The sequence below is a fragment of the Cucurbita moschata genome, unplaced genomic scaffold (assembly GCF_002738365.1).
Source record: "Cucurbita moschata cultivar Rifu unplaced genomic scaffold, Cmos_1.0 Cmo_Scf00011, whole genome shotgun sequence".
Taxonomy (NCBI): domain Eukaryota; kingdom Viridiplantae; phylum Streptophyta; class Magnoliopsida; order Cucurbitales; family Cucurbitaceae; genus Cucurbita; species Cucurbita moschata.
The window spans coordinates 3767029-3777459 of record NW_019268527.1 but is presented as its reverse complement, the minus strand read 5'-3'; the positions used below and the strand labels follow the sequence as shown (position 1 = coordinate 3777459).

At 36.5% G+C, this 10431-nt stretch overlaps 3 protein-coding genes across 6 annotated transcripts; 1 reads left to right on the top strand and 2 right to left on the bottom strand.

Moving 5' to 3' along the window:
- Positions 1 to 3555: 3555 nt before the first annotated feature.
- LOC111449527 (endonuclease 2) lies at positions 3556 to 5986 on the top strand. 2 transcript variants are annotated; one of them, XM_023089454.1, is made up of 9 exons: positions 3556 to 3879; positions 3968 to 4142; positions 4230 to 4337; positions 4965 to 5020; positions 5089 to 5172; positions 5263 to 5355; positions 5442 to 5509; positions 5599 to 5672; positions 5742 to 5986. In XM_023089454.1, exons 1-9 carry the CDS (start codon positions 3766 to 3768, stop codon positions 5834 to 5836), a joined length of 867 nt encoding a protein of 288 aa, XP_022945222.1. In that variant the 5' UTR covers positions 3556 to 3765; the 3' UTR covers positions 5837 to 5986. The 2 variants fall into 2 exon arrangements, with proteins under 2 accessions (XP_022945222.1, XP_022945221.1); XM_023089453.1 differs by having other exon boundaries at positions 3743 to 4142.
- Positions 3915 to 8438, bottom strand: LOC111449532 (universal stress protein YxiE). 3 transcript variants are annotated; one of them, XR_002711652.1, is made up of 8 exons: positions 8054 to 8438; positions 7625 to 7716; positions 7390 to 7508; positions 6963 to 7047; positions 5777 to 5871; positions 5078 to 5163; positions 4133 to 4308; positions 3915 to 4013 (listed from the first exon to the last, which is right to left on the bottom strand). XR_002711652.1 is itself a non-coding variant. In XM_023089460.1 (5 exons), the coding sequence occupies exons 1-4, from the start codon at positions 8280 to 8282 to the stop codon at positions 6972 to 6974; spliced, it is 516 nt and encodes a 171-aa protein (XP_022945228.1). In that variant the 5' UTR covers positions 8283 to 8438; the 3' UTR covers positions 5511 to 5871; positions 6963 to 6971. The 3 variants fall into 3 exon arrangements, 1 of the variants encoding a protein (XP_022945228.1); XR_002711651.1 differs by having other exon boundaries at positions 3950 to 4308; XM_023089460.1 differs by lacking the exons at positions 3915 to 4013; positions 4133 to 4308; positions 5078 to 5163 and having other exon boundaries at positions 5511 to 5871.
- A 605-nt stretch (positions 8439 to 9043) lies between these two features.
- On the bottom strand, positions 9044 to 10197 carry LOC111449531 (acyl-acyl carrier protein thioesterase ATL3, chloroplastic-like). Its single transcript, XM_023089458.1, has 4 exons — positions 9925 to 10197; positions 9702 to 9811; positions 9518 to 9613; positions 9044 to 9382 (listed from the first exon to the last, which is right to left on the bottom strand). Exons 1-4 carry the CDS (start codon positions 10100 to 10102, stop codon positions 9203 to 9205), a joined length of 564 nt encoding a protein of 187 aa, XP_022945226.1. The 5' UTR covers positions 10103 to 10197; the 3' UTR covers positions 9044 to 9202.
- Between the last annotated feature and the right edge of the window lie 234 nt (positions 10198 to 10431).

Genomic DNA, 10431 nt, shown 5'->3' with positions numbered 1-10431 from the left:
CGCTCCTACGCTTTCTATTATTTTTTTATTTTTTTTATTTTAAATATATCCATAAATTTTTTAAAGTTTCCAATAATGATATTAAATTTTCATAACAATAATTAAAAAAAATAACTATTTTCTCTCTCCTAATTTATTTATTTATTTTATTTCTCTATTTTTTTTTTATAAATATCCTCTCAATCTCTTTCAAAATTTTAAATATATATATATATATAAATTAGATATATTTTAAAGACTTACCAATGAGGAAGAAATCAAAGGAATATTCAATAATAGAGAGAAAAAATATGATAAATTTTTTAAGAGTATTAATTTAAAAAATTTTAAAAAAATTTTAAAACCTATTTTAAGATATTAATAAAAGTTTTGAAAGTTTAATAATGTTTTTTAAAAAAATCCTTAAAGAGTACGAACAAAATTATTTTTGAAGGTATTAATTAAAATTTTAAAATAATTAGAATATTTTTTTAAAATTTAAAAATATTTAAAGATATTAACGAAACTTCAAACTTAGAATTAAAATAAAGTATGGTTGAAAATGAAGAGAGAATTTTATTAATTGAGGCTAAAAAAAAAAAATTTAAAGAGTGACGTGTAAGAGAGGGATTGGCTACGTGGGAGACTGAGAGAGACCACGTCAGCAACAAAAGCAGACACGTGGGAAAATATTATTAATTTTTTTTAAGAAATTCATAATTTTGTTAACGGCGAGAAGGAAGATGGGAACGGACGGAATCAAATTCGTAATATTCGGTCATCTGGAGAAAATGTGCGGTCAGAAATTTGTGGGGTTCACTAACCCACCACTGGGATTTTGACACGTGGAGATGGATTGTACCTGACTTTTGAAGTTTGTTCTTTGTGGCCGGTGCTGTGTTCGGAGGAGCACCTCATAATGTATTGAGATTTTTATTGTTCAATTTTATATTATAATTCTAAAAAAAATAATTATGGGTAAATATTATTATAATTGTTGGTAAATAATATTAAAAAATAATAATATTATAATCTTTTAAAAATTTTAATATTAAAAAAATAATTCAATATATATATATATTATAATTTATTGAATAATTTTACATATTTTTTAATAAAAAAATTAGTGATGAATTAAGTGAAAATTCATGGTCAATTATTGTTGGTAAATAATCATGAATTTTAATTTTTAATTTTTAAATGAGGTCTGTTATATATTATGATAATTAACAAATAAATATCAATCTTATATAGCAAGCAATGTAATTTTAAATATTTTATAAATGGTAAGACAACAAATACATTCCGAATTTGTCTTTTCCACTAAATCTATGATTCTATCATGCATTGGCTCCGATACAATTACGTTACTCTGTAGGGAGGCGGTTAACCGCCTTCCCAATGAAATGTGTGGGACGTTATGACTTCCAGGTATGATCATGACAAGTCTTAAGAAAAATTCGAGTCTCATTATAATATTTTGTCCGGCTTTACTTATTCATTGGATCTTAGGTGATGTTCTCCTTCACCAACCGAACCCAACTCATGCGGAAACAAGTTTGTGCAGTGAAACACGTGCGTGCATGCTTACTTACTTGTGACTCTAGTTGACTTGCCTATTAGGCCAAGTCTTCGACTCGACCTTACCTCGATTCTAGGTAGAGGCCTAGTCTTTCAAACACAACAACGCATCTCGCTTTATCATCTTAGTTTTCTATAATATGACCCACACCTCGTGATACCATTGCAAGTTCTAAGATTTCATCCATCTTTGCTAGTTCTCGGACACATTTATCGAGAATTGACTCTATGAATCAACTATATTATCGAGATATCCTGAACATCCATCCATTTGGGTATTATCGAGCCATGAATCATTGCATATACATGCTAAGTCATTTTTGGATATCATATCGAAGAACTACCCCATATACTAATCTCCGACTCAAGGGTTGGGGTGCAAGGTTGGCACACTCCTGCCGACACTGTTTTTAAAAATCATTTCTAAAGGAAGACGTCGAAGACACTCATATTGTAAAACTCGCCCACACCATAACACATGCATGGCGACATGGGGTTGCTCACTTAGGCTATGGTGCTCAGGGGTGGTAGAGAGTTGACACTATGACTGTATACCTAAACTAGCCAATGTGGGATTACTTTTCCAACAATCCCCCCCTTGAACAAAGTATATCATAGAGCCTCTCCTGAGCCCTATGGAGTCCTCGAACAATCTCCCCATTAACCAAGGCTCGACTCCTTCTCTAGAACCCTCGAACAAAGTACACCATTTATCCAACACTTCAGTCACTTTTAACTACACATTTAAAACTCATAGCTTCTTTGTCTGCCACGGATTCTATTAATGCACTGTAACCTATTAGTGGAAGACGTTTTTTGAATTCTACATTATATTGCCCGCCCTCGTAATATTTTAATAGTTCACGTGTTGGGTTTATGAAGACCGGGTCTCAATAATACACGTGCAAAGGATGATTTGTGTTTTCCTTATGAATTAAAAACGTGAGAATTGGTTATTCAACCCATTTAACTCGTGCGTTAAAAGATTGGCCATTTTTGTAATTTGGGTTTGAATAATTATTTAAAATATATATAAAATATATGAAAATATAATAGAAATTGAATAAGACTTTTATTTTTTATTTTTATTTTTAATGACTCCACAAAATTAAAAGTCAAATTTATCAGAGTGTGGTGACGTCATATAAACATTTATTTAATACAAGATGTTTATACCGACCACTTTTATTTATTTATTTATTTATTTTAAGAATTACACCGGCCACTTTTTGGAATCATATTTTTAATTAAATAAATTAATATAATATGAATATTGATGAATTTTGTTTTTTAATTTTTAAAATTTATGTTTGTTTTTCAATCCTAAACATATGGTTAAAAAACATATATGAATTATTAATTAAATTTTAAAATTACTTTTTTTTTAATTTTTTAAAAATTAAATGATAATCTAGCGAGTTAGATAATATGCCTTAAAATGAGGTTAGAAAGCATATGTTGGAGGCTAGACCTATCTAACTCAACAGCAACGATAATTAAAATAAAGAAAAAAAAAACAGAATTTGCTTATTTGAAACGTCCAGTGATCTTCAACCAATTTTGTGCTTCAATATAATTACCGAGAGTAAGTGTTACAACTTGTTTCTAATACTCAGCAGCTTGATTGAACCAACCTCCGCAATTTCAGAATTTCCTTGTCGAATGACCTGTTCTCCCCGCTCGAAATAGGCAAGTAAAGAACCGTATTTGAGAGTTTCCTATCTCATATGGCACAACAGACAATTCTTTTGCTGTCCCATAATTTAGAACCCGACAACCAAACAACCTGAACCTACCCAAGTCAACGGTTTGAGTTGGGTAGAATAAAAATTTCGAATATTTTAAGATAACTTGCGTATTCCCAGATTTACCACCGTGGTAATCGTTATATGTTTTAATTAATTGGATAATAATTATTATTTTTTTCTTTTTTGTGATTTTTATTTTAATAAACCAAATTAAGAAATGTATTAAAAATGACATTGAAAACAGCAAAAGGGAAACGGTTCCATAATTTAAAACTTTACCTTAACTACTTCAGCGTGACAGAGCACTTGGCATATCTCATATGAGCACAACGAAATTGAATGCCTTTCGAAACTGTTCATACTTTCTGAGATTTCTTGCATTCATCACTCTATTTAAGCACAGATTCAAATACAAAAATGAATCAAATCACCAGAAGAACAAGAACAGGAGCTAAAAATGAAGCCCTGCAGAGCTTTCATGGCGGGTCTTCTAGTGTTCTTGGTGTTCATCTTTCCTGTTAGCTTTGGTTGGGGCCTCGATGGCCATTTTACCATCTGCAAGATCGCTCAGGTTCTTGATCTTCACGTTCATTGAAACCAATTCCCCCATGTTTTACCTCTTTGATGAAGAATTTGATGTTTGTTTTTGCTTGCGACAGTCGCGGTTGAGCAGAGCAGCAGCTGATGCAGTGCAGCGACTGTTGCCTGAGTATGCAAATGGTGAATTGGCGAACGTTTGTATTTGGGCTGATCGAATCAAGTTTCGATATCGATGGTCATCTGCTCTTCATTATGTTAATACTCCGGAATCCCTTTGTACTTACCAATATGCCAGTTGAGTTACTCTGTTTCCATCCCCTCTCTGTTGTTCTAATTTCTCTCGCCTTTCTGGTTCTGAACTTTTGTCGTTTGGGTCGAAAGGGGACTGCAAAGACGAAAATGGAGTGGAAGGTCGGTGCGTTGCAGGGGCCATTAACAACTATACTTCCCAGCTTCTGACCTACAAAACTCGGTCTTCTTCGTCTCAATGTAATTTTCAAGAGAATGAGAAGTTAGTGCCTGTAACAGCCCAAACCTACTACTGGTAGATATTGTCATCTTTGAGCTTTTCCTTTCGGGCTTCCCCTTAAAGTTTTTAAAACGTGTCTGCTAGGGAGAGGTTTTCGCACCCTTAAAAAGTGTTGAGAATTGTTCGGGGGGAGTCCCACATTGATATAAGGCCTTTTGGGAAAACCCAAAACAAAACCACGAGAGCTTATGTTCAAAATGGACTCATACCATTGTGGAAAGTCGTGGTTCCCAACGTAAAGAATCTTTCGTTCTCCTCCCTAATCGATGTGGGATCTCACAATCCACCCCCTTTCGGGACCCAGCGTCCTCACTGGCACTTGTTCCCCTCTCCAATCGATATGGGATCTCATAATACACCCTCTTCAGGACCTAGTGTCCTCACTACTACTCGTCCCTCTCTTCAATCGATGTGGGGTCTCACAATCACAATCTAGCAGACACGTTTTAAAAACCTTAAGGGGGAAATCCGAAAGGGAAAGCTCAAAGAGGACAATATCTACTAACAATGGACTTCGGCTGTTACAGCGCCAATGAACAATGATGAATCGATCAATTTTGCTAATATGCTAAAACTTCCATCACCAGATAACCTAACTGAAGCACTACTTTTTCTATCACATTTCATGGGAGACATCCATCAGGTAAGATTTGGAGTTTACCCACATGTTGTGTACAATTATTTACTAAGATGAGCTTACATAAAATGCAGCCTCTTCATGTTGGGTTTGCTGAAGACAAGGGAGGAAACACGATTGAAGTTCACTGGTACACCAGAAAGCAAAATCTACACCATGTAAACATAATAACCCAACTTCAACAGTATGTCCTGGCATGTTCAAGTTTTGCATCAATGATAAAACACAGTTGCTTATGATTCTTACAGATATGGGATAGCAACATAATCGAGACAGCAGAAGAAAAGTTCTACGACTCGAGTGTGGATGGCCTGATCGATGCAATCCAAACGAATATTACGGTCAAGAAACATAGTCTAAAGCTTGGTTCTAATCGTTTCGTAGCAATTCTAATGCGTTTTTCTACCATTTTGCTGTTTCTGAACAGAAGGAATGGACAGATGAAGTTGAAGAATGGGAAAAGTGTAACTCTAAGAAGATAGCATGCACGGATATGTATGTGCCAAAAGAAACAATCTGTTGATCATTCAATTTAGAGCATAAAGTTCCACTAATTTACCCTAAGTTTCCATTGAAATATGCAGCTATGCATCAGAGAGTATCCGAGCAGCATGTGACTGGGCATACAAAGGCGTAACCGAAGGGGCTACGCTAGCAGGTACATTCAAAGCTTGTTTGAATTGTTCTTAGGGCAGAAGAGTTTTTTAACTTAAAAACATATGTGCAGCGCAATATTTTTCGACCCGAGTGCCAGTAGTGTACCTGCGGTTGGCACAAGGCGGAGTCAGATTAGCAGCTGTTTTGAATAGCATCTTTGGTTGACAGATTTTCTTCAAGTTTATACTCTGAGGAAAGGCCTGCATGAAATAGTTGAGTTTCAAGTTAGTCCTGAAAAGCTTACCATAACTATGGTTCTGTAATCTTAGCATCATAAGATGAATAAAGTTCTTCCCGGAATATCATTCTCCTTTACTGATTTACTTCTTTTTAGTTTCTTTATCTAGTCCCAGCCACTTTGAGCTTAGCATCTTCCTTACCAATTATATTTGTCACTCCGTACAAAAAGAGAGAAAACGAGCCAAATTGAAAGCACGTTTCCCTTTTCAAGGATAAAATGTGTAACAGCCCAAACCCATTGCTAGCAGATATTATCTGTTTTGGCCCGTTACGTATCGCCGTCAGCCCCACGGTTTTAAAATGCGTATGCTAGGGAGAGGTTTCCACACCCTTATAAGGAATGTTTCGTTCTCCTCTCCAACCAATGTGGGATCTCACAATTCACCACCCTTAAGGGCCAACATCCTTGTTGACACACCGCCTAGTGTTTGGCTCTAATACCATTTGTAATAGCCCAAGCCCACCGTTAGCAGATATTGTTCGATTTGGCTCGTTATCGTCAACCTCACGGTTTTAAAACCCGTCTGCTAGGAAGAGGTTTCCACACCCTTATAAAAAAAATGTTTCATTCCCCTCTCCAACTAATGTGGGATCTCACAATCCACCCCTCTTAGGGGCTAGCATCCTCACTGGCACACCGCCTTGGTGTCTAACTCTGATACCATTTGTAACACCCCAAGCCCATTGCTAGCATATATTGTCCGCTTTGGCCCGTTACGTATCGTCGTCAACCGCACGATTTTAAAACGTGTTTGCTAGGGAGAGGTTTCCACACCCTTATAAGGAATACTTCGTTCTCCTCTCCAACCAATGTGGGATCTCACAAAACGCAACAAAAATATGACATTTTTTTCTAGAACAACCAAGATAGCTCTTTCTTACAACCATAAATTTGTAAATTACGACGTTAAGTACACAATAGTAATATCTTTTATTACAAGTCATGCGATCGAAACTCGGTAAAACAAGTTAGTCATGCAAACAATAGTACAAAGCTAACATTTGGAAGATACTCCTAAGCAACAAAATATTAGTGGGAAACGCAGCACACCTCATATTCCTATGGTTTCTTCACGACAAGGACAGGGCACTTGGCATTTTGAACACAGTAGTTGCTCACACTCCCGATCAGAGCTCTGTATGAGATATATATTAATTTCATCAGCATCCAGAACATAAACCCACAATACGTAATGATACCGGAAAACAAAAATGATTAGGTAGCGAGATTGGAAAGCAAGAACATGTAAATCTATTCATATAAGTCGATAGACACTCTGCAACAAACAAGAAGCAAGAACACGAGCTTGCAAACTCGTTAGTTCGCGCGTGTTCTTGCACCAAATGAGAATTGTTCATAACAAAACAACATCAACAAATTCGAGACGCTGATATCAACGGCATTGTAAAAGCAAATTTAGACAAAAACTCTTCTCCTGAGCACTACTGGTTGTGTAAGAAAGAAAATGAAGAACAACCTCTTAATTCTCCCAATGCCATGATCACCCAAAACAAGCAAATTTATATTGAGCTTTTCAACCGTATCACATATCGTCCTTCCAGGATCCCCAACCTCTGTGATGGATATCGCAGCCACCTGCAGATATTGATAATAGCAACAACTTTATGTTCCTAATATCATTCAGCATATAATTTATGCCATCAAGAAATAAACATTCAACACAATTCTTCTTCAAATATGAACATTCATACCCCTCTTTCAGCACAGATATCTTTTGCTTTCTCTAGGATGCCGCATCTAACTTTCTTATCATTCTCTTGAAGCGTATGAGCCAACTCGGTATCTGTTGTGCACAACCAAGTTCACTCTGAATCAATGCCTTTTTCTTAATCAATCTAGCAGACACAGACAAACTTCTTCGAACAAGAAAGAAAACTCCACCGATTAAAAGATCTAAAGATCCCATTAACAAAACGGAAATGGGATTATTTCAATTCATCATTTAGCAATGCTTGCGATTATTGACTTCATATGCGGCGACAAATTACACAAATCATGGCTATGATAAACGGAATGATAAAGGAGTCATCGTTATCTATGAATCGCTTGCGATTAAACTACACAAATCATGGCTTAAACTGAAAGTGTTTGAATAAAACTAAAAATTAGCAATGCTTAACTGGATGCGACAGGGAAACACGATCGCGCGAGGCCGAGAGAGGCACCGGCACCGGAGGTATAACTGGTGCGCGGAGGTAGAGCCGTGAAGATGAAAAGAGGCGAGTCGGCAATGGATTGTTTAAGATTTTCCAGTACCCAGATTAGGGCATAGTAGCTACACTCACTCTCGTCTACGGCCACCATCACCCTCTTCTCCACATCAGGGTTTGATCTCTTTGCTTCAGCCATTTCTGCAAAGGGTGGAAGAGGAAGAACTGTGAAACCCCAGAAAGTGAATTGAGCGTCCTACCGTAAAATTCAGCTTCAATTGAGAAAGTTGATGGTGGGTTCCCTCGGATTGTGCCCAACTCTGACCCAAGAGCAAAGAGCAAGGATCAAGGATCCAATAAGATATTATGGTGCTAGTATAGACCGAAATTCAGTTATAGTCGACCGATGATAATAGATACGAGGCTTTGCAATATTTGACTGATCACGATTCTATATAGTCTATTTACTATAGAAATTCCCAAGAAATTCGTTAGAGGAATGTTTCTAACAAAAATTGTTTGTTCTTGCATTACCTTCTGGGTAGAATTGCCACAACATGGGCGTTCTTCTTAGTCTGTTATCTCTACAGTAACTTTTATCTGTTGAGCGACGGTCCTTCCACTCGGCACCGTCGGATCACTAAGGCCGACTTTCGTCCCTGCTCAGACTATCTCCGTTGAATTCGAGAGAGGAACGAAGTAAAAGTGTGGAAACCTCTCCGTAATAGACATACATGTTTTAAAATTGTAAGATTTTGTCACAATAGCACTTTTGATGGCAGCGGACTTGCAATTGTGCGACACTCACTCTCCAGCAACAAAAATGAGCTAAGTCAATTCGTTCTCACGTCGCCTACGGCCAAACGACGTATGCTCAAGCCTTTGACCTCGGTTTAAGAAGAAGGTTTTAGAAAACCGAGCAGAGAGAAATTTTCGAAAGAGAGATTTTGAAAGAGGCGTTAGGAGAAGTTGACTATGGCCAAGACGAACATGATATGCTACTTGTCAATCCATAACAATTATTACCAATAACTTAATACAAAGATACGGAGTTCATCTTTCACTTAGAATTTTAGTTCTCCACGCAAGATAAATAAAATAAAATAAATAAATAAAGAGTTATTCGTGCTGTATGTTGGCTCCATCTTTGTCATCGTCTTTAATCCCGACCGTTGATCTGTTAGATTGATTATGATCATGAATAAATTGAGCAAATTTGGATAAATATTTTTGTGGGATCCGCATTGGACGAAGATTTTTGCTAAGCCAAACTCCCGTCACCTGTGCCTCTAAGATTGCCTACACATACAAAAATAAGATCAATTAAAGTAAGAGACGTTTATTTAACATGTCGAGCTTGTTCCAAGTAGACGACAAAAATGCTAGAGACGTTTAGATAGATATACACGAAACGTGAGTAGGAAATGTACTAACCTCCATATTTGGTAGCTTGAAAATTTTGTGCTCGAGGTAGATCCGAGCTTTTGAGATGTCCAAAAACCTCATCTTAAGAACAAATCGATCTCCGCTCTGTTTGCAATTGAAACGGATTATTTGTAGGAAAACGCTACTCATAACTGAATTATTATTGCTATAAGGATCACCAAGTGGTTCATACTCTAAGTGACGAAAGGAACTTCAAAGACATCTCTGATAGAGCTAACGACTCCCCGTCACTGGTAATTACATCAAGACTCACACCTATACTATTTAACCATTCGTGCTCAGCTGCTTAATTAAAATGTTAATTTCATTAATGTTGTTTTCGTAAATATATATATATATATATATATATATATCAATTTAAACATAACTCAACAGATAATTTATATGATTCTCACCGTAGTAACAATAATAAGAATAAACAGCATTATTGACGACACCGTACTGATCCAACTCATAACCACGAACTTTCATCTCATAGTCTACGAACCCATCCATTCGATAGGGGCTAGGTTGAATAGTAGGGTTAGTATTGAGATCAAATGTTCGTGGGGGAGAGCATTTGGGAGTTGTCATAGCCAATGTCGATAGGCGAGAGACGTTACAAAAAAGAGGCAAAGGGACTCGGAGTTTGAGTTTGGGATTAGTGGTAGCTGAAATTTGAATCGTATTGACGAAAACGTGCAACATTTTGACACAATTCACATTCTTTGGAGCGTTAGTGATCAATAATATTAATGGAGACATTGCCTTTTGCATTTATCACTCTTCATTAACGAGACTGGAGACATTTATCAATTTTTTTGTTCGGGTTAGCGATTCAAATCTTCACTCTCACGACTCAGTGGTGGAAATTCGAACCTCCGACCTTTGAAATAGAATTATCTTTCAGTTTTGTTTAACAA

Coding starts and splice junctions, on each gene's coding strand:
- LOC111449532 (XM_023089460.1), bottom strand. CDS start 8,282: ATGGCTGAAGCAAAGAGATCAAACCCTGATGTGGAGAAGAGGGTGATG. Junction 7,509..7,624: donor ATATCTGTGCTGAAAGAGGG/GTATGAATGTTC, acceptor CAATATCTGCAG/GTGGCTGCGATATCCATCAC. Junction 7,048..7,389: donor GGCATTGGGAGAATTAAGAG/GTTGTTCTTCAT, acceptor TATCTCATACAG/AGCTCTGATCGGGAGTGTGA.
- LOC111449531 (XM_023089458.1), bottom strand. CDS start 10,102: ATGACAACTCCCAAATGCTCTCCCCCACGAACATTTGATCTCAATACT. Junction 9,812..9,924: donor TTCTTATTATTGTTACTACG/GTGAGAATCATA, acceptor TTAATTAAGCAG/CTGAGCACGAATGGTTAAAT. Junction 9,383..9,517: donor TCAAGCTACCAAATATGGAG/GTTAGTACATTT, acceptor TTGTATGTGTAG/GCAATCTTAGAGGCACAGGT.
- LOC111449527 (XM_023089453.1), top strand. CDS start 3,848: ATGGCCATTTTACCATCTGCAAGATCGCTCAGGTTCTTGATCTTCACG. Junction 5,021..5,088: donor TCATGGGAGACATCCATCAG/GTAAGATTTGGA, acceptor CATAAAATGCAG/CCTCTTCATGTTGGGTTTGC. Junction 5,173..5,262: donor GAAAGCAAAATCTACACCAT/GTAAACATAATA, acceptor TGATTCTTACAG/ATATGGGATAGCAACATAAT.